Here is a 21,199-nt window from a genome sequence, read left to right as displayed (position 1 = left end):
AAAACATGTGCAGTAAGAAGCACGACAGTGTCTGAACAGAATTCGCGAATTGAATGATGCCTCAATTCAGTTTTTGCAGAATGCCACCAGACGAAGAAACCATGAAAGAAGCCGGGTGCATCTTGTCGCAAAACATAGCCCGTTACCCTCGTCATCTGCGCGCCCCACTCTCTCGTGTGAGGCCGGCCCGCGTCAGTGGCCAGCCTGACACGGGACTCCGCAGAAGAGTCCCACTTGCAAGTGAGACGAGTCCTGAACACACAGCGGGACACTGGGCTTTAAACGCGGCGCCCGTACGCTGATGGATGGCGCGACGTTTGTTTAGTGGTGCACCCGGTGCGGCGAGGGGTACCGGTTTCTCGCGGTTACGTCATTTCCGCTGCAGTGCAGCGATGTTGACCTAAAAAGCAGATGGAAAGACTCTACGTGTGTTACGTACTCGTTCTGTGACGCATCTGCTCGTGAACTCCATGCCTGAGCGGTAGCACTCTGAATTCTCAGTCAGGTGGACAAAACGCGGGCCGCGAGTACTGCCGATCTGTCCTGGATGCAGCTTGCGTGCGACGGAGAGCCGGACAGACGACCACTGAGTGCGTGTGGCGTGACCCGCCGCTGACCTTGACCCCGACTGACCTGCACGCCGTCCGTCTCGTCCAGGGTAAGGTGTGTGAAGCGCAGGCTCAGAGGGCCACCCTCCGGCCGCTGGATCAGGTAGTCACACTCCAGGTTGGTCGGGTAGTAGGCTACCCCGTACGCCGGCGAGTAGATGGTGCCGTTGTCGGCCTTCAGCGTCACGTCACAGCCTGCAGCGGGACCAGGGACCGTCACGGCGCAGAAGATGAGGCCGTCTGGACCATAGACACGCAGCGGACGTGCATCGTGCTCCGTGAAATCGACTTCGCGACGTCACGACGCTGCGTGCATCGCGACTGGTGTTCGAGGGCGGCGTCCTTCGAGCGTGTCGCACAGTTCGTCTCCCAGGCTCAGCCTGTTCTGGTTACTGGCAATAACGAGCACAGAAGACAACACTCAGAAGTTCTTTCCAGCACGTGAAGCGTTCACCGTATTCGTATTGCTGAAACACGTTTGCGTTGTCTTGGCGAGCGTCACGCCGTAGTCCCGTCGCGGGTGTTCCGTCTATGTTAGACTGGTCACAGCGCGTCCCGTCCCGTGTTCGGTCGCGTCCCGTCCCGTGTTCGGTCGCGTCCCGTCCCGTATTCGGTCGCGTCGTGTCCCGTGTTCGGTCGTGTCCCGTCCCGTGTTTGGTCGCGTCCCGTCCCGTGTCCGGTCGCGTCCCGTCCCGTGTTCGGTCGCGTCCCCTCCCGTGTTCGGTCGCGTCCCGTCCCGTGTACTCCGCCTGAGCTCAACTGACGCACTCTGTCCTGTCCGGCACCGGCCGCCTCCACCCGCTCCACTGACCTGCGCTGTACTTGATGCTGAAGCCCCTGCGGCTGTTGCCGAGGTCGGTGCGCACGTACAGGTACATGGTGTTGCCGGTGGAGGAGACGAAGGAGCGGGCGGCACCGCGGCCCGTCAGCCAGGCCAGCTGGCGGTCATTCGGACCCGGCCCGTCCCGCACGCGGATGTAGTCATTCCCCGGCTCCAGGTCCAGGTCCTCGATCTGGGGAACAGCCGGCAATGAGGGTGTGGGGGGGGGGGGGGAGGGGGGAGGGGGCGTATGGAGCTGGGTCTTGAGCAGAACAGGTGACGCTGTGTTAAAACGTTCGTGTCAGTTGACGTCATCATGATTTTAATTTTTTGGACCTACGACAGTGCAAATTGATTTGATGTCTTCGGGAACCATTCTCATGCTCCACGATTTAATGTCTTCGGGAACCATTCTCACGATTTCGTTACGGTCATGTCTCCATCATTCGAGAATTTACTGTGTGACATGTGTAAACCTCGGGGATAGATTTGTTTACCATTGTTCATAGACAAGAACGTCTGACGTCTAAGTCTAAGAAAAACGTCAAGTCTAAGAACGCCTAACGTCTGAGGTTCTCGGGCACCAAACAACGGGCTCCACAGGAGCCGGATTTCAGACGGACACAATTACTCACTTGTCCGCTCGCAAAAACATGGCTGACGAGGATAAAGTGCCACCAGTCACCCACAATCCTGCCGCAAGGTCGATTTTCCCTACCTCCAGCGTGATAATCTGTCCGAGCTGCGCCCTGATGGTGTAGAGGCACTCCAGTCCGCCGGGGTAGTTCTCCGGATAGCCGGGAGATGTCAGGCGCTGCGGTGACGCTGGCGCGATCAGCTCCCCGCCGCACGTCTGCGGCTCCGACTTCCACGAGGCCCTGGGGACACGCGGGGTCACGGGGTCAGCGGCCGCCGCCGACGGTTGCGTGGTCTGCCAACGAGCGGCTGGATCATGAGTCACGTGGTTTAGAGACGCGCGGCAGAGGACGACGGCATTATCAAGGTCGCAGGGTAGAGGGGAGCACGTGGCTTTAAGCCGGGACGGTCAGATGGTGTCTGCATGCTGACGGATTGGTTTGACAGCGGACATGACAGCTACAAAAGAGCACAGCGTAAATCTTAATCACGCCCGCTGTTAAAATCTCTTGAAAGGAACCGTTCATCTATTTGTGTTTGCTGGATGTCACTACGGTCATCACTGTTTTGCAAACATCCAGTCTGTCGATCCAGCCTAAATCCTTGCCTGTTCCAGGACAATGAATCACGTGTCCTTACCAGTAAGGAGACAAGCTATAAAACACGTGCAATGACCTTGAATGGTTTACCTTTGGAGTTGCGTGCAGCACGAGATGACGCGGCCTGCACTTATGAGGACCTGCTACTTAATCAAAAGGGTGTGACAAAGCGTTTGCTAAACCTGAGGTTAGGGAGTGAGAAGACTGTGATGTTAGTTGCTTTTAGTCAAATAAGCCCCACAATGAGAATGGAAGGACGCACCACAGTGGAGGTACAGTCGCATGTGATAGGGTTGACACTGAAGTGTGGGTAGCTGCTGCTGAGCTGCCTCATTTGCTAGTTAATTGTTTGTGCACGTTTGCCGCCTTTCCCCTTTCAATTGCCACAACTTTCTCGAGAAAGCTGGCTGAGCCCGTGCACAGAGGTCGTCGGCACACGACGATGCGTCACAGTCACACCTACTGTGATGTCACTATTCCGCTACCATGGCAACGGTACGTTTTCTCAAAACGGACTTCTTCGAGCCGCCGTCTTGGCCGTCCTTCTCAAAGCGATTTGGCAGGTGGAAGCAAACGTGAGAAGTGGCTGAATTTCAGAGGTAAGTTCTGCGTGACTCTGGCTCACGCCTTATAGAAAATCGCCAACTGTATTTTTAACACATCGTGGCCGCGGTTTTGCACACTCTTTCGCTCCAAAAATTATTAAGCCTATCGCCAAGAAGTGGTAAACACCACCATTCCTCCTCCCCTTGAACTCAAAAATATGGTCCCCAATATGGTCCCCAAAAATATTGTCCCCACATTCAGTGGCGTAAGCGTTTTGCGAGCGTGAAGTGCCACAAGTGTAGCGTCTGAGTCGGCAATCGTGTGTCCTTGGCTGCATGGCACGGTGCAACGCTCCTTCCACTTAATTCCAACACGTCCAGTCGTTTGACAAGCTTAGACCAGCGGGGGCCATCGGAACACGGTTTACGCAAGAACCATGAGGCGGCCACACATGTGTGCGGTCCACTGAGCCAAATCCGAGCCGAATACACACCCTCGAGGGGCCTGAGGTTGCGGGCGGCCGAATACATATCCTCGAGGGGCCTGAGGGTGCGGGCGGCCGAATACACATCCTCGAGGGGCCTGAGGGTACGGGCGGCCGAATACACATCCTCGAGGGACCTGAGGGTACGGGCGGCCGAATACACATCCTCGAGGGGCCTGAGGGTGCGGGCGGCCGGATACACATCCTCGAGGGGTCTGAGGGTACGGGCGGCCGAATACACATACTCGAGGGGCCTGGGGGTGCGGGCGACTGAATACACATCCTCGAGGGGCCTGAGGGTGCGGGCGGCCGAATACGCATCCTCGAGGGGCCTCAGGGAGTGGGCGGAGGCTCGCGGGGAACAGGCCGCGCACCAGTCATTCAGGTCTGTGATCCGCCGGTAACCCACCGGAAGCCGGACTTCTCCACGCTGGCGTCGCTGCGGAACTTGACGATCATGAAGTTGGACGCGGAGGTGAATAGCTGGGAGCCCAGCTGCTCCTGGCCGGACAGCGTCATGATGCTCACAGACGATTCCTCCGTGGTGCCTCCACTCAGAATGTGCGCCGTGTCGAAGTCCTTCTCGGAGTCGAACGCCGAAAACTGCGGGCAAGTTTCGGTTACACATTTGATCGCAGGCTTGCAGGGACGTCCGACTGCTCACAGCTTGTCTGGTACACATAACTTGATCACAACTGTCTCAGTCTCAGTCGCCTCAGTTTCAGTTTCAGTCTCGGTCTCAGTTTCAGTCTCAGTCGCCTCAGTCTCAGCGTGTTCTGACCAAACATCGCTGCGGGGAGCTTCTGCGTATGCGGGACTCTGGCTATCAGTTTCGGAATTCCCTTACGTCTGACGAGGAAATCGCTGTCAAGACCATGATGCCTCAGAGCGAAAAATATAGGGCAACAGCTCAAACACAATGCCTGCGCGGCTGATTGCAGCTATCAACGACACTCCAACAGGCATTGCTCAATCTAGCTGGTGCGCGAGTAATAATGCCCTTATTTAGCCTCCTTTATCGGCGCTTATCACCACTTCGGCGGCACGGCACCAACCACGAACCCACATCGCCAGTGGCGCAGGGAAGTCCTAAAAAGTGGGCGCACCAAACCACTTTTTCTGACCGATTATCTCCGGGCGCTGACACATCGTTACATTTAAACTTTCAAAACAGCAGGAAGGTCATGGCGCAGTAGGCTCCCTTATTCCTGCGCCTATGACACTAACGGTATTGCATGGAGCGCGTTGCCATCCGTGCTTGCTTCAAAAGGCCCGGCATGCAATTCGCGGGCCAGGCTAGCTGCTTATTTGGGTTTGAGGACATGACGACAGCAGCGGTCATGTTGCGCCTGTCTCACGGACCCCGTCCACTGGCGCCTGAACTCGTCCACTGGTGTCTGACCCTGTCCACTGCTGACTGACCCACTGGTGTCTGACCCTGCCCACTGCTGACTGACCCCGTCCGCTGGCGCCTGACCCTGTCCACTGCTGACTGACCCACTGGTGTCTGACCCTGCCCACTGCTGACTGACCCCGTCCGCTGGCGCCTGACCCTGTCCACTGCTGACTGACCCCGTCCGCTGGCGCCTGACCCTGTCCACTGCTGACTGACCCACTGGTGTCTGACCCTGCCCACTGCTGACTGACCCCGTCCGCTGGCGCCTGACCCACTGGTGTCTGACCCTGCCCACTGCTGACTGACCCTGTCCACTAGTGCCTGACCCCGTCCACTAGCGCCTGAACTCGTCCACGAGTGTCTAACCCCGTCCACTGCTGACTCACCCTGTACACTAGCGCCTGACCCTGTCCACTGGTGCCTGACCCCGTCCACTTGCGCCTGACCCTGCCCACTAGCGCCTGACCCTGTCCACTGCTGACTGACCCCGTCCGCTTGCACCTGACCCTGTCCACTGGTGCCCGACCCTGTCCACTAGTGCCTGACCCCGTCCGCTTGCACCTGACCCTGTCCACTGGTGCCTGACCCTGTCCACTAGTGCCTGACCCCGTCCACTAGCGCCTGAACCGTTCCACTGCTGCCTGACCTGGAGGGTGATCTTGTGGCCGACGGGCGCCTCCAGGGTCCACTTGCAGTCGCGGTTGGCTGGGTACCTCTCCGGGTAGCCGGGCGACTCAATGGTGCCCGACGAGGACCTCTGGTACACTGTCGGCACGGCACTCACATCAGGTCTCAGGGCGGAGTGGCACAGCACTGTCTCAGGTCTCAGAATAGAGCGCTCGGCTGAGGCTGGCACGTCAGGTCTCAGAGCAGAGCGCTCGGCTGAGGCTGGCACGTCAGGTCTCAGAGCAGAGCGCTCGGCTGAGGCTGGCACGTCAGGTCTCAGAGCAGAACGCTCGGCTGGGGCCGACACATTAGGTATCAGAGCGCGCAGCTGAGGCCGGTACATTAGGTCTCAGAGCGCGCGGCTGAGGCCGACACGTTAGGTCTCAGAGCGCGCGGCTGAGGCCGGCACATTAGGTATCAGAGCGCGCGGCTGAGGCCGGCACATTAGGTCTCAGAGCGCGCGGCTGAGGCCGGCACATTAGGTCTTAGAGCGCGCGGCTGAGGCCGGTACATTAGGTCGCAGAGCGCGCGGCTGAGGCCGGCACATTAGGTCTTAGAGCGCGCGGCTGAGGCCGGCACATTAGGTCTCAGAGCGCGCGGATGAGGCCGGCTGGTCAACGCACTAGTTATCGTCGACTGATGGCACATTGGGGGACCACTTGAAAATAGAGCTGTAGCTTAGTTTGGGGAAGGCAATGGTTTGTGACGTGCACACCCTGTTTCAAGGATGGCGAAACGGAGCTGGTTTGATCGCGCGCAGCGCATTTCATCAGCCTGGGGCTGTTTGTTATCCAGCAACCAATGCATACCGAGGGCAAAGCATGGAATGAACCTAATCTCCTTGAGATCATCTTCTGCCAAACTTAAATGTGTCCATTTACGAATAGACTAGCATGCATTTATTTACATAGTTCGCATGCACACCATGCATCGACAAAGCACCAAGCAGCCTTGGGCTGGCCTGAGGGTCGTGCCGCCCCCAGCACCCACCATGGCAGGGCGTGGTGGCCTGGCAGTCACTCTCGTCACTCATGTCGCCACAGTCATTCTCTCCGTCGCACTGGAAGGCTCCGTTGACGCAGTTGCCGTTGGCGCAGTGGAAGTGACCTGCGCAACACAGAAGAACGTTTCATGGCGTACATAACGTGTCCTGTGCATCTGAACACGGCGGCTTACAAATCACCTCACAAACGTTCGCCGTTGTTGTAGGGCACTTTACGGACAGAGCTACAGCCTGCACAAGCAACAAGCAGACGTACAGAACCTAAAGCTGCTATCACATCGTGATGTTGAACAGACAGCATGCTACAATCACAGACAACACATCACACAATGTGCCCTGCTGTTAGCGTGTGGATCACGCAAACTACACAATCTAAAGTAGACTGGAAACCGGCTTCTGTGGTGACAGCTACGCTCTTACGCGCTGATCCCACGAGCGGAAGACGCCCCTTACAAGTAACTGAACAAACAAGGTAAGATCAGTGTATGACATTCGTTGCCCCCCCCCCCCCCCCTCAGTGGCGGCTCATTTCAGCTGACCAGGCCGGGCCAGTCACGAAGAACACTGATCCAGCAGGTCATGTGACAAAGCTGTCTCGCGCAGAGCGACCTCCGTGATATACCAACGAGTACGCCAAATCGCTTGGATGTCCCGCCGCGTAGAGCGGCTATAATCCGCACGTCACTAGATGCAGGGGCGCACTCAGGGTTTTTATATTAGGGGGAGGGGGAACTCAGTGAGAACCATCACGCTGGTTTTAACTCACTGTCAGGAGTTTGTTAGAGTGGAATGGTGAAAAATGACAAAAATGGGTATAAGATAGGATACCCATATCTGCACTGGCTGCGCCTGTGACGTGGTGTGCAGAACCTCGCGACTTAGTCAAGAGTCGCGGCTAGCCTTCAATTCGGAGGCCGATTGGATTTTTGGCTTGCTAGCGTCAAGGTCGGAAGAACTGTCTGACTAATGCACGGAAGGTCGCCCTTGGCGCTCTGGCGCCCGAAGATGGCCTTCGCTTGCGTTCTTTCACAATGTTCCCAACCTGCTTGGTTTTTGTCACCGTCTTCGCATCACACTCCAGGAATCACCCATTGTGCTGTCATTTAAGTTTTTGCTTGGAATGAGGATGAATCTCAAACTGCTAACGAGTAGAACTCCAGGGCAAACCCGTGCGGATCTGAAGATGTTCTGGGTGCTGGGAACATTTACAACAAAAAGACACCCATTAGGTGGCACCTAACCCAGATCAACGTGGGCAAAACCTAACGATGCCCGTTTATGATTGGGTGTATCATCATCGCAATGTGGAGACGATGTGACGCGGCACGTGATCAACGGTGGAGACGATGTGACGCGGCACGTGGCCAACTGTTTGTACCCACATGGTAACGTTTGCCACTAGCTAATACTCAGCACATAATAAATAGCGAATAAAGTGATGGTGCCAATGGTTACTCTGTGATGAAATGCTCGATGACGTTTTCTTTAGAGCATTTTCTCAGTAAAACTTCGCCCACAAAAGAAAATCCAGCAGCCCGTCGGCCTCGATCCCAGCGCCGCCCAGTGGCGGATGCGGAGCGCTTCCGGCGTTGACAGCTCACCTTTAAGGCAGGCGGTGGCGCGGCACATGAACGGTAGCAGGTACTCGCACGTGCTGAGCGCCCAGCTCTGGCGCGCGTCGGTGAAGCGGGCCCGCACGCACTCGCCCAGCTCGGGCCGCGGGTTACCCTGCGGCGGAGACACGGCGGTCAGCGCCCAGCGGCGCTCGCCGCGCAGACAGGACGACATCTTCCGTGTTTGGAGCTTACCCGGGTACATTAGCGAGAAACTAAGGCAATTAAGGCTACATTGGTACATGACAGGGACACCTTGCCAATCAAGCAGGTTCAAAGGATTTCATAACAATGAAAAACTTTTTTCTCTCCAAGGTGTATTGCACATGTGCACACGGAAGTGTGGTGATGAATACACACAGTGCCAGATTTCAAGTACCAAACATCACCAGCTATTGTCTTCTAATGCTATTTGACATTATTCCCCTCTCTCTGTTCAGGAATACTTTCATTTGATACCCAGAACAGATGCACTGGCTCTGGCTGCCTCACCTGGTCCCAGAAGCCGATGTACTGGCTCTCGAGTGTGCCGGCGGCCGTCTCCAGGCTGTTGGTGCTCAGGTCGTCGAGTGTGCGGAAGCCGAGCCAGTAGCGAGCCGGGTCGGACTCCTCCACCGCCTCCGAAGCCAGGTGACGCGTGAAGTTGTTCTGGTCGTATGACTGGATCACCACCAGGTGAGAGCCGTACCTGACGAGAGGAGGGCGTCATCAGCGGACGGCCAGGGCTGGCGCTGGATGTGGTGTTCGTTTGGGCCCGTTGTGAGTGCTCGGAGTGCCCCGGGTGCCCGGAGCCTAGCCTGTGCAGACACTGCGTCACATTTTACTTCGCATCATGTTTTGATTTACGACCAGCACGCCAACGCATACCTGCAATACCCAGCGAGCGCACCATTGGAGCGTCAGCTGGTCGGCTGAGGACCTCAGAGCAGGCGCAGCTTCTGAGCGCAGGTCAAAGGTGACAGCTCGGGTGTGTGCGGGAGCCGGGAGGAGTGGTGACGCCTCTGACAGGTGGTCGGCTGAGGACCTCAGAGCAGGCGCAGCTTCTGAGCGCGGGTCAAAGGCGACAGCTCGGGTGTGTGTGGGAGCCGGGAGGAGTGGTGACACCTCTGACACCCACACAGGCGGAGCACGGCGACCGACCAGACGCGAGGCGCACACGCTGCTGCAGAAGACATGGAGAAGACGCGACGGGAGCATGGCAGACCAAAGCAGAACGAGGGTGCACCGGAGCAGATAAGGACCTCATTCAGAGAAGCCACACAATGCCCGCTCGTCCCAGTGCGCTGCTATGGTGGACAACTGCCTGGTGTATATGTAAATGTGCTATCACTGGTGATTCAGAGAAGACCACTATATCACCGTTAGCAGTAAACATTAAAAACCAACTGACTTCACATTTAAATTGCGTGACGCGGTTCCCTTTCAATAGATGGTACCTGGACTGCCATCTTAACGACCAGTATGAATGATGACTAACAAACTGTCCCGCGCGGCAAATGAAGCGCCATCCCGTTGGCGCTTGAGAGCGCGTGGTACCACCATCTGCATACCCAGCGCGCCGCCCTCGCGCTCGTCTCGTGTCGTAACAGGTGGGGGCGTTGCCCCCTTCCGAGTGCGTGCGCACCTTCATTTTATGGGGAGCCCTGCGGTCATCCAGTCAGCTGGCGGCCGGCACAGACAAAGAGCCAGCCGAGACGCATAAATCGTTTCACGCGCGGCGGGGGTGGCGCGATGAGAGCCCCTCCCCTTCTCCGCCCTGCCACCGAGTCTGACGGCTCTGCGGGGGAGAGAGGGAGGGGGAGAAACGTCGGCCGGCCCACTGGCAGACTCCACTCAGTCCGTCTGGGCAGAGATGAGGTGGACAGAGCATTCCTCAACCCAGACGCGGGGCCAGCTCGCCGGTGTTTCGGGGCCGCAGGTGAGTGCCTAACCCTGACGATGGAGAGGAACAATCCACTGCGGAACAATGGCCACTCCTGCCGCAGTGGGCGGCACAACGGGAGCCTATGATCTCTGCCGCCCCCATGTCGACGAACACGGAAACCCCTGTGGATGGCATGATTTCAAAGTCCAAAACTTGCATCGCGCCAGCTGACAGGCGTACTTTGAAATGCGCCTGCGGTCTCCAGCCGCCTGCTGGCCACATACCAGGCCAGCTGGCTTGCTAAGTCGGCCGCGCACGACGCTCCGTTTCGCGGCAGCAGGCGGCGGCCGCCGACCCGGGGACAGCCTGCGCCGCGTGCACGGCTCGCCGGGCTTGTTTCACAGTTCGTCTGCCAGACCCAGCGGGCTGCGAGTGTGCGCAGGAGCCGCTGCCGGCCTGGCCAGCCGCCCTCTATTAATGGTGAAAAGAACTGGGCCACTTTGGCACGCGTCCGTGGCTGGTGAAGCACGCGCCGCGGGTCGGCCGCGGCGGGGGCGTGAGGAGGTCGTGATCGCCCCGCCAGACACCGCCCCGCCGCGGGCTGGGGCCGCACGCCGCCGTCCCGGCGTCCGGGTGGGGAGGGCGATCATCAGCTGGCGCCAGATGGCACCAGGCGCGACGGGGCTGTGAAGGCCTCGGCGGGAGGTGGAGGGAGGTGAGCGCGCCTTGCGGTGATGGTGTCAAGTTCGGGCTCGGGCTGTTCGAGCTGCTTTTCAGGTCGATGGATTTTGGACGATGTTTGGAAAGTTTCTGCAGCTAGTGGTCTTCGTTTGCAGAGCCATACGGAACAGCGCGCATGCATTAGAAACGTGTGGCCGGTGCGGCATTTGTCAGAGATTAGAGACAAGTGGATAATCTCGGCAACCAGTGCTACTAATACCACGAGCTTCACCAAAAACTACCGGTGAAAGGGATGAAAGCGCCCAACGAAGCCCGTAAAGATTGCGCGTAGAAGGAAAACCATGTATTGAAGCAAAAACCCACAGCGAGCCCCGAGTCGTGGTGCTGTTTGCTAGACTATCACCCAGCGTCGGTGTCGCCGCGTTAACTGCGATACTGGGTATAGCCATAACACCAGTTGCGACACCCCGCTCTTGTAAGAGCCTAACTTCCCAGGCCAGGGGCCGCTAATGGAGCTAAGTAGCTGAGGTGGCAGGTTACTCTGCAAGTAACAAGAGAGAGAGGGGGGGGGGCGCAACTGAGTGTGTATTAAACGGGAAAATATTGCTCTGTATAGTCAGCGACGTGTTTGATGGTTGGGAAAGTCAAGAACAGAACGCCTTTCAAAGGCATTCGCAACGGTTTCCCATCAGCTTGGAGAAGTATTAGTACAGGGACGCTCTGCAGATTCAACGAAAATAGTTCGGTTCCGATGTAAATAGCCTCGAGTCTGCGTTTTCGCGGTCTAAAGCATAAGCACCTCCTGAACTGTTTTCAACAGAAGAGGCAGGAAAATAGGACGGCTATCTGCTCCACGAATAGCATAAGCGTGCGTAAACATGCCATGAATATCACCATCATCGTTCACTTTCACTAGTTATTTATTCGGGCTGCATTGGACATTGCGTGTCAAAAGGAAATATTTGGAGAGAAGGAGAAACTACGCGCAAGTCTGTGGTAGCCATCACATGCGTACACAACCGCGTACTCACACACCATTGGAAAGTAACCCAATCGATGGCAAAAAAACTGGTTTCATTCTTACAGTAGGGAAAAAGCTTGCGTGACGGAATTCGAACGGGCCACAACCGAGCCGCCGTTACTCGACACCAGCAGCGTAAGGTCAGCACCGCCACAGCCGAGACGCTGTCACCCAACACCAGCAGCGTAAGGTCAGCACCGCCACAGCCGAGACGCTGTCACCCAACACCAGCAGCGTAAGGTCAGCGCCGCCACAACCGACCCGCTGTTACCCAACACCAGCAGCGTAACGTCAGCGCGCCGCCACAACCGACCCGCTGTTACCCAACACCAGCAGGGTAAAATCAGTGTCTCTCGGTCCGTGTATATCCCCCCGACGCCGAGCCACCGGCACGTTCTGACGGCACCGATGCCTACGTGTAATGGCGCCACTCCCCTGCACGTGTGACTTCATGCAGCTCTGCTGTTGGTACGGCCTGTCAAGGAGGCGGCACCGACCGGCGCCAGATTCGGGCTTGACAAGAAACAGACGGTGTTGGAAGACAGCCGTCACGGACCTCAGCGTGCACGATGCATTATGTCGTGAGCTCGAATAGACAATCATGGAGTTTGCTTACATATTTATCCCATGACATGCATAAAAACAAAAAAATTCGGGCAAGCCTGGGCAAGATTGGACAGGGCCGGGCAGGGCCGGGCAGGGTCAGGCAGGACCAGGCAGGACCGGGCAGGGTCAGGCAGGACCGGGCATGACCGGGTAGGACAAGACAGGGCCGGGCACCGGCGCCGGCTTCTGGTCAACACGGCCCCGGCGCCGCACACTACTGCCCCGAGAGGCGAAAAACGGGACCGGGGCCGGCCGAACGCCGCTATCGTACTGGCCGTCACGCGAGGTGAACTAGCGTATCCAGGCTGTGCCGGCGGCCGGCCCGCCTGGACTACAGTGGCGTAACCAGGCTGCACCGGCGGCCAGCCGGCCTGCATTACAGTGACGTTATAGCCTCGGCCAATAACGCCACTCGGGAGACAGGGCTACCTAATCCTTCCTTAGGGGATTCTAAGTGAACATTGATGTTGAAAAAGCTTGCCAGCGGGGCTTTCTGCAAACAACCAACTAGACACGTCTATCAATACTTGAAAAGGGATCTATTTGCATGAGTGCCTGCGTTCGTGACAGAAGGGACGCAATTTGCATATCATGCATTTGGTTGCGTTTTAAAGCCGACAGAAAATGTATGGCATTTCTGTTAATTTTACCAAGAAAGCCCCTGCATCCATAGCGGGACTGGCCCCTTCTGCCATCGCCAGACGACCCTGCGCACGTTCTTCGTCGCTGCCAGCCGCGAGCGACAAGAGGCCCTGCGCCGTCCGCCCACGTGACCCCGTGCCAGGCTCCGCCGGCCGGTTACGTGGCCGCCGTACCATCCGCCGCCTGCGCCGCCTCTGGCCTGCTGTGACGTCACCGGAGCGGCGGCCAGCCAGCAGAGGCGGGCGGAGGTGCAGCAGACGACTTCACAGACTGAGCAGGGCGAGCTGCCTCATTTCAGACTCGGCCGCTTTCGTAACGGCAGCAAGGCGGGGTTATCGTGTGCTGGCCCACTGAATGTCTGCGGTTGTTTGGTGCTATATAAGGCACAGACGAGAAGTGAGTGAGCACGACAAGCGGATGGTCAAATTATGTGTTTTCGGTCTATGTTGATACTGTTCGAATACCCGTGACCAGAATGTGATTCGATCCAAAGAGACATTGCAAAAGATCATGCACATAAGGCTTACCAAGATTTGGGGAGCCGAGAAAGAGCCATAGACTATTCAGTTGATTGGTGCAGGGCAGGTAAGAAGCATACATCCCACGAGAATTCAGAGACCTTACACCAAGTTATCGACCTCCGACATACCAGGAAGTGCAAGTTAAGGGACGTTGTAGAGCAAACATTTTTTATATGGGATACATTGGCATTGGGTGAGCGAATTACTCTTACCAGAAGTGTGGGTATTCCACCCACCCCACTCCTAACCCCATCTATGTCCCTACCCGCGACTACGCAGGAGGTCAATATAGCCAATGTTTACTCTATAACGTCTTTAAACCAGTGTCACCTATTACATTGGAAGGCGAAACCTCAGTACAACAGCTCTGAACTCAAAATGCCGATAAGCTGGAAGCTGGAGGCTTTCTCATCTACATCAAGTGAAACCTCAAGGTAAACACGCTTAACTCACGATGCAAAAAGGGAGCTAAAAGTGTTTTTACTTTTGTCAAGTGAAAAGAACAAAAACTTACGCAACGCAAAAGGACGGAAACTTAGCATAAACCGCATTACGAGCCAAAAAGGATCCCCAGAAACCAATTAATTCATTGGCAGCAGCCTCACTGCATAGAAATACGCCGGCTGATTCGCGGGTATCCCCCGTCCCAGTTGTGGTGGTGGTGATTTGGTGTTTAAGGGCGCGTTGGCATCGGGGCCAGTTTGCGCCCACCTCGTCTTAGTTGCATCCCCGTATTGGCGGGTATCCCTCGTTCCAGTTGCATCCCCGTATTGGCGGGTATCCCTCGTCCCAGATGCATCCCTGCATTGGCGGATAACCCTCGTCTCACCTGCATCCCTGTATTGGCAGGTATCTCTCGTCCCATTTGCATCCCTGTATTGGCGGATATCCCTCGTCCTAGCTGCATCCCCGTATTGGCGGGTATCCCTCGTCCTAGCTGCATCCCCGTATTGGCGGGTATCTTTCGCCCCAGCTGCGTCAGTGTCCCCGTCTTGAGGCGGTCTCGTCAGTCAGCGAGGCTAGACGCCGGGTGCGGATGCCGACATGCGTGAGCCGTCTGGCTATCGGGCAGCATCTTCCGGTGGGACGGCTGGATTGGGCTGATCTGCCCACACTCGGCCGCTCCCGGCCCCCTCGAGAGCCCACTAACGCGATTGTCCTTGCCTCGTAAGCACCGGCTGGACGGCGACGGGCAGATGGTGGTGCTACGATCTGCTGTGCGCCCCTGATGACGTGGCATCCTCCTGTCTGGTCACAGCGGTAGTTGGCGTGGGGGGGAGGGGGGCAGGGAAACGGCAGAGGAATCGCCAATTCTTTTGGTGAGAGTTGAACTCTGACCCAATGACAATGCATGGGCATAACTGACCAGAACACTGGGCTACCTCTCGCTATTTCAGACAAGTCATGTCCCTGCGTGCATTGCTAGCGATGCAGGAGCCTCCTGTGCGCGCAGTCGGTAACATCCCAGCCGCTGTGTGCTGCTGGTGGCGTGACAGCGCTATGTGTGTCCCTGGTGACGAGGTGGTATTTGGCGGGGGCCATGCGGCGCTTCAAAATTGGCACAGCAGCGTGACTGACAAGTGCGCTGTGTTTGGTCTCGGAGGGTGGTCGGCGAATTCAGGGCGTGGAAAATCGCAAACACCACGGCCGGCTCTGTCATTAGCCGAACATAACCAGCGGGCCGAACTGACGGCGCTGTGCGCTGAAAACCGCCAGTAATGGTTGTTTTTGCATGACCTGACGGTGTCCTGACCGAGGAGTCTGCCAACGTTCCCATAATTGAATACAGCCCGCCCGTCCAGTACAGATTTAACAACTGGCTGCACCCAAATTACCAGTCTGTACCATCTGGCTCCCCTTCCCCACCTGACCACCCCCTTCTGCTTGCTCGCGACCCTCCATCGGCCGCAAAAACCACCGTGCGCGGGCGTCTAGACGGCCTGAATACAGTGACGCGATCTCGCATAGATAGCTGGGATTACGGGGGCGTTTTTTGGGCGGCGCTTCCCGCCGCCGCGCCCTGTTTGCCACCTTTTTGCAGCAGCGGTCCGGCTGGGCCGCGCCCGCACGCGCCGACTCGAGAAGACGCGGCGCCCGCCCGCTGCGAAGCAAGGCGAGAGCGACGCACCGGCGCCAGCAAGTGGCGCAGGCGGCGCCGAGTCAGCCCCCGAGGCGGCGGCGCGCCACCGGCGGCGTGTCGGAAGCAGCGAGGCTCACTCTCCTTCTCGGAGACGCCGTCTCGTCCCGCCCGTCTCGTCCCGTGTCGTCCCGCCCGTCTCGTCCCATCCGCCTCGTTCCGTCTCGCTTCGTCTCGTCTTGTCTCGGCGAGGCGAGACAGGACTGTTCAGTTTCCTCGGTGTCGTTCCCAGCGGAGAGTGTGCCCATTCCTCGGATTACTCAAAATTTGCCAAACGAGGACGCCCAGGCGACGTAGTCACGTGACCCGGCGGCAGAGTCACGTGACCGGGTCACGGAGGACACGGCGGCGTCGCCTAGCAACACAAACTCAGCCACCGACCGGCTAGGGAGAAACGGCGAGCGACTGTGTTCACGACAGAGCCAATCCCAAGACCCATACGCTCAAAACAGCAGAAACTCGGTAGTCCCTCCACCATTCCCTTTTGGTACCTACACCCTCCACGACCGAGACGAGCCGACCCATCTCCACTGGTCGCCCCCGGCGCCCGCCTCGCATTCCGGCCGGTAGAGGCGCTGGCGTCGCGCCGGCATCTCATTGAGCCAATATGCGGAAATCCTCAGCCATGTGGGTCAGCTGGGTCGTCGGCTGCAGCGTGCATGCAGCGGCGCGGCCGGCGGCGCCGGAGCGGCTGCCGGGCGCGGTCCCCGTTAGAGGAGACGGTCAGCCGACCACGGGGCCGGACGGCGAGGCCGCGGGCCGCTGCTCGAGAGCCTGCCGGCCCTGGCTAGGCCGGCCGCCTGGTCCCCGCCTAGGCCGGCGCCAGTGGCCGCCGGGACGGCGGGGACGCCGCTGTTTGTCTTGGAAGGCTCTTAAGTGCGTCGGGCCTGATCGCTTCTTCATTATGGTGGCTGTCTAGCTTGTGGGTCCCTAGCCTGGCTTTGTCACTCACTTGGGCTACTGCTCGGTGATTTTATTTTGACTGGGAGGCGGGTGTGGTAATTGGGTATAGCTAATTGCCTTCACCGCGACATTCTGTTCGTTTGCCGATTCGCCTGGGCCTGGACGTTGTTTGTCTCCTGAGCCGGAGCCTGGACGTTGTTTGTCTCCTGAGCCTGAGCCTGGACGTTGTTTGTCTCCTGAGCCTGAGCCTGGACGTTGTTTGTCTCCTGAGCCTGAGCCTGGACGTTGTTTGTCTCCTGAGCCTGAGCCTGGACGTTGTTTGTCTCCTGAGCCTGAGCCTGGACGTTGTTTGTCTCCTGAGCCTGAGCCTGGACGTTGTTTGTCTCCTGAGCCTGGGCCTGGACGTTGTTTGTCTCCTGAGCCTGAGCCTGGACGTTGTTTGTCTCCTGAGCCTGAGCCTGGACGTTGTTTGTCTCCCACGCGTACGCACTCCTTCAGAACACGGCAAGCTGCTTCATCATGTACTCGGGCTCTCTCTTTCGTTGGTCCACGATTAACTGGCGCTTCTAGAGTCCGCAACGTATCACACACCGTCACATACCGGCCCGCCACCAGGTAATCTGTCGTTTCTGATTTGTCACGCAACGATGCGCACCACATCAGCCGTGACTAACGCAAGCGAAATTCAATAAGACACTCGCTAATGGGGGGGAGGTGTACAGGGCATACCGCTCCTATACTCATCGTCGAGCACGCAGCGAGACACGACACCGCCTAAAGTGAGCATGGAGTCCCAAACACCTTCAGTGGGAGGGAATGAGCACAAACGTCTTTCCGAGATGACAGCAGCAGGAGCGACGTCCGGGCCTAATGTGGCAGATGGAGGCACTCCCAGATTGTATCGGCCGCTGCCGCTGCGGAGAAAGCTATCCACAGCACCCCTCACATCTCTGCGTACCGAAGGTGAATCACGCATGCTGGCGATAAAGCACGAGACTCTTATAAGGCATCACGCATTTTCCAGGCAGCAATGCCAGTTGGATATTGCAGCCTTTGTGAACAGCGGGGCACAGCGGCCGGGTAGGGACCGTATCTGCTCAACAACAGCGGGGCACAGCAGCCGGTGAAGGGACCGTGTCTGCTCGACAACAGCGGGGCACAGCAGCCGGTGAAGGGACCGTGTCTGCTCGACAACAGCGGGGCACAGCAGCCGGTGAAGGGACCGTGTCTGCTCGACAACAGCGGGGCACAGCAGCCGGTGAAGGGACCCGTATCTGCTCAACAACAGCGGGGGCACAGCAGCCGGTGAAGGGAGCGCGTGTCTGCTCGACAACAGCGGGGCAAGCGGCCGGTGAATGGACCGTATCTGCTCAACAACAGCGGGGCACAGCAGCCGGGTGAAGGGACCAGTGTCTGCTCGCCAACAGCGGGGCACAGCAGCCGGTGACGGGACCGTGCTGCTCGACAACAGCGGGGCAGCAGCAGCCGGTGAAGGGACCGTGTCTGCCTCGACAACAGCGGGGCACAGCAGCCGGTGAAGGGACCGTATCTGCTCGACACAATCAGCAATGCCCGATGACGACCGCCATTGCGGACCGCAGTCGGGAAGAGGGGCGGTGTGATCAGGATGTTTATCGGCCGCCAAAGACTCTGGCCGATTGCGAGACCTGGCAACCGGGCGGGGAAGGCCGGCCTTTCACTCTCCGGGCCCACTGAGGCACCCCTCGTCTGGCTGGGGAGCCCGAAAGGTCACGGGCGCCTGGGCGGGCACTGAGGTTCGAGTGTGATCACGAGCACTCGGCGATGACTCACTGCCTTATGCGCAGAGCATGACGTCTTTTTTTTGTGCATCGAAAAACCGTCTTCCCAAAATGATGTCGTTTCATATTTTCTCTCTTGGAAGTCCAGCAATGTCAATACGAAAGTTTTTTTTTGAGATGACGCAACGTAAATCGCCTGCTTGATGATGAGCGAGGGATTAAATGCAATTCTGAGATGAATTGCGCATCTTCAGGCCCAAATGATCCTCGCGCCATGTCAACACAACGCATGTGAACAGAAGCAGACGACGTCGAGTCGAAGGACTTCACGGCCGGGTGCTAATCGCGTGAACAGAAGCGGACAATGTCGAGTCGAAGGACTTTACGGCCGGGTGCCAGTCGCGCCTCTGATGACCTAACGCCCCACGCGCAGCGATGGCGTGTTGTGAGCTTACTTCTCCTCCTTCCCAGCACATTTATTCGCTTAATGACAGTGGTCGAAAGTTTCGCTTGTAAGCGTTTAAACTGCAGTTATGGAGTAGCCAGTAAAAACCTTTCGATTTCTCGACTTTCCTTTTGTCTATTATTTATCTTCGGACGTTCATAACAAGGGAAGGCATCACCTTCCGCCCTGTGTGGTGAGCGTTGCATGTATGTCATCTGACTCACTGGGAATCAGATTGGTGCAGCCATCGGGTCCGGCTGTGAACCAGTCATTCAACTGTTCGCTCGAACCCTGAATCAGCGCCGGGTCGGGTCAGTCCGGGCGCTGACGGGGCATCTCCGGCCTGCTCGGCACGCGGCACTGAAGATCCCACTTCTCCAGTCACCGGAAGGTGCTGACACACATATCGCGCGTTGTCGCGCCGACGCCATCTCCGAGCAGCGCTCGTCGCCGGTTGCGCTGACGAGAAAGGCACGCCCACCGCGCGCCTCGTAAACCGGCCGTGCTGACGAGAAAGGCACGCCCACCGCGCGCCTCGCATACCGGTCGTGCTAACGAGAAAGGCACGCCCACTGTGCACTTCGTATACCGGCCGTGCTGACGAGAAAGACACGTCCACCGCGCACCTCGCATACTGGCCGTGCCGACGAGAAAGGCACGCCCACCGTGCACCTCGTAAACCGGCCGTGCTGACGAGAAAGACACGCCCACTGCGCACCCCGCATACTGGCCGTGCTGACGAGAAAGGCACGCCTACCGCGCACCTCGTAAACCGGCCGTGCTGACGAGAAAGACACGCCCACCACACATAGGCACGTACGCTCCGGCCACGGAGCTAAGCGTTGTGTTAAACGAGGGCGCGTGGTCTCAGAGGCATGTTTTCGACACAAGCAGCTTGCCCCTATAGTGCCTATGTATGGGCGGTAGCCACATACCTATGCAGCGTATCTTGGGAGCACAACCTTGCAGAGGAGGTCTACCAACAGCAAAACATGTCTTGGCTGCTCATGTACTGATATCAGGATGGGTTCTCGGTTGATTCGTACAGGCAAAATGCAGCCGCACATTAAAACGACCCCGCTGAGATTCTCTGAAGCCTTCTGCAGTTCATCGGGAAGGGAAGACATCCGCTCCTGTGCTCCTCCACTGCGGAAGAAGAGGCGTCACACGTCCCGCCCACCCGCCAGGCGGAGCCGGTCAGACCAGTCTCCCCCTCCCCCTCCCCCTCTACCGACTTTCCACGGCGGCACGCGCACCGGTCTCGGCCTGGCCTGCTGGGAGTCGTGCCGGAAGTGGATACGGCTGACCCCTGTACGACGGGGAAGGTACGGCCGGCTACCGTCAGGCAGAAGCGCGGGCGATGTATGGTGCTCGGGGAAAAGCAGGCGAAGTCGTCTCACGTCCAAATGGCGTCGTTTTTTTTTGTCCATTCCAATGTTATCGTTCCTCCAAAGAAATCCATTAATTCACAGCACATTTGCTCGACCTGTAAGCATTTGTTCTATCACGACAGCTGGGTGACTAACTTTTACGGGACACCATAGTCATGCTTACCGTCAGGAAATGCTAGAGCTCAAGTTGCTGCGATTCTATTCTTACTGGCTAGCAAGGCAAGTCAAGCATCCGGTCCCAGTTGGAAAAAAACAACATTTCGATCCAGCCTATGGCAAAACATACGACAAATATGTTGCTTTCACTCCCTTGGTGGCATCCATGGCCTAGACCGGCCCCCTTGAATTCGCCTGTGAGAGATAGAAATACGTAGATGGACTTGCTTTTAGCCGTGGCGAGCTGAGCAGTTGATTCGGCCCGACCTAACAGGGCCAGGAATGCTCGGCTGGCTGCTGACAATGTGTCAGCTAGCGCCGTGACTTGTGCCTACGGTGAGCTCGTGGTGACTGGATGGTGGAACTTGTGGTGGGACTGGATGGTGGGACGTGTGGTCTACAGTGACTGCGCGTTCGAAGGCCGGCATTCAAGTCGCATCAGCATTGTAAACCTATCACGCCGTTTAAGGGAGGCTGCCACTGAATTGCTCGCGCCGGCACTGAGTCATAGTCGCTGAATGTGAAAAATCGTCGTTCTCGCTTGTTCAGCACGAGGAGAAATGGAATGACGTTGCGGTGTTACTATAAAACTAGCAGAGACATCTCCAGACCAAAGCTAATCTCGACTCCCAACGAAAGTCTCACTGCCGCGTCGCGCGATTGGCTTAGGCGAACGGAGGTCCATTCGACACTGCCCGAGA

At 57.7% G+C, this 21,199-nt stretch overlaps 1 protein-coding gene across 1 annotated transcript in view; it reads right to left on the bottom strand.

Moving 5' to 3' along the window:
• Positions 1-21,199, bottom strand: part of LOC119104286 (uncharacterized) — a 99,173-nt gene that overhangs the window by 75,593 nt on the left and 2,381 nt on the right. Inside the window, 9 exon segments of the mRNA XM_037227982.1 lie at positions 634-803; positions 1,420-1,621; positions 2,147-2,306; positions 4,103-4,296; positions 5,736-5,854; positions 6,746-6,862; positions 8,360-8,486; positions 8,864-9,059; positions 16,891-17,238. Coding sequence (XP_037083877.1) covers positions 634-803; positions 1,420-1,621; positions 2,147-2,306; positions 4,103-4,296; positions 5,736-5,854; positions 6,746-6,862; positions 8,360-8,486; positions 8,864-9,059; positions 16,891-17,238 — 1,633 coding nt within the window.

The sequence above is a fragment of the Pollicipes pollicipes genome, unplaced genomic scaffold, assembly GCF_011947565.3.
Source record: "Pollicipes pollicipes isolate AB1234 unplaced genomic scaffold, Ppol_2.1 Scaffold_6052;HRSCAF=7182_pilon_pilon_pilon, whole genome shotgun sequence".
Classification (NCBI taxonomy): Eukaryota; Metazoa; Arthropoda; class Thecostraca; order Pollicipedomorpha; family Pollicipedidae; genus Pollicipes; species Pollicipes pollicipes.
This window is presented reverse-complemented; position numbering and strand designations above follow the sequence as displayed.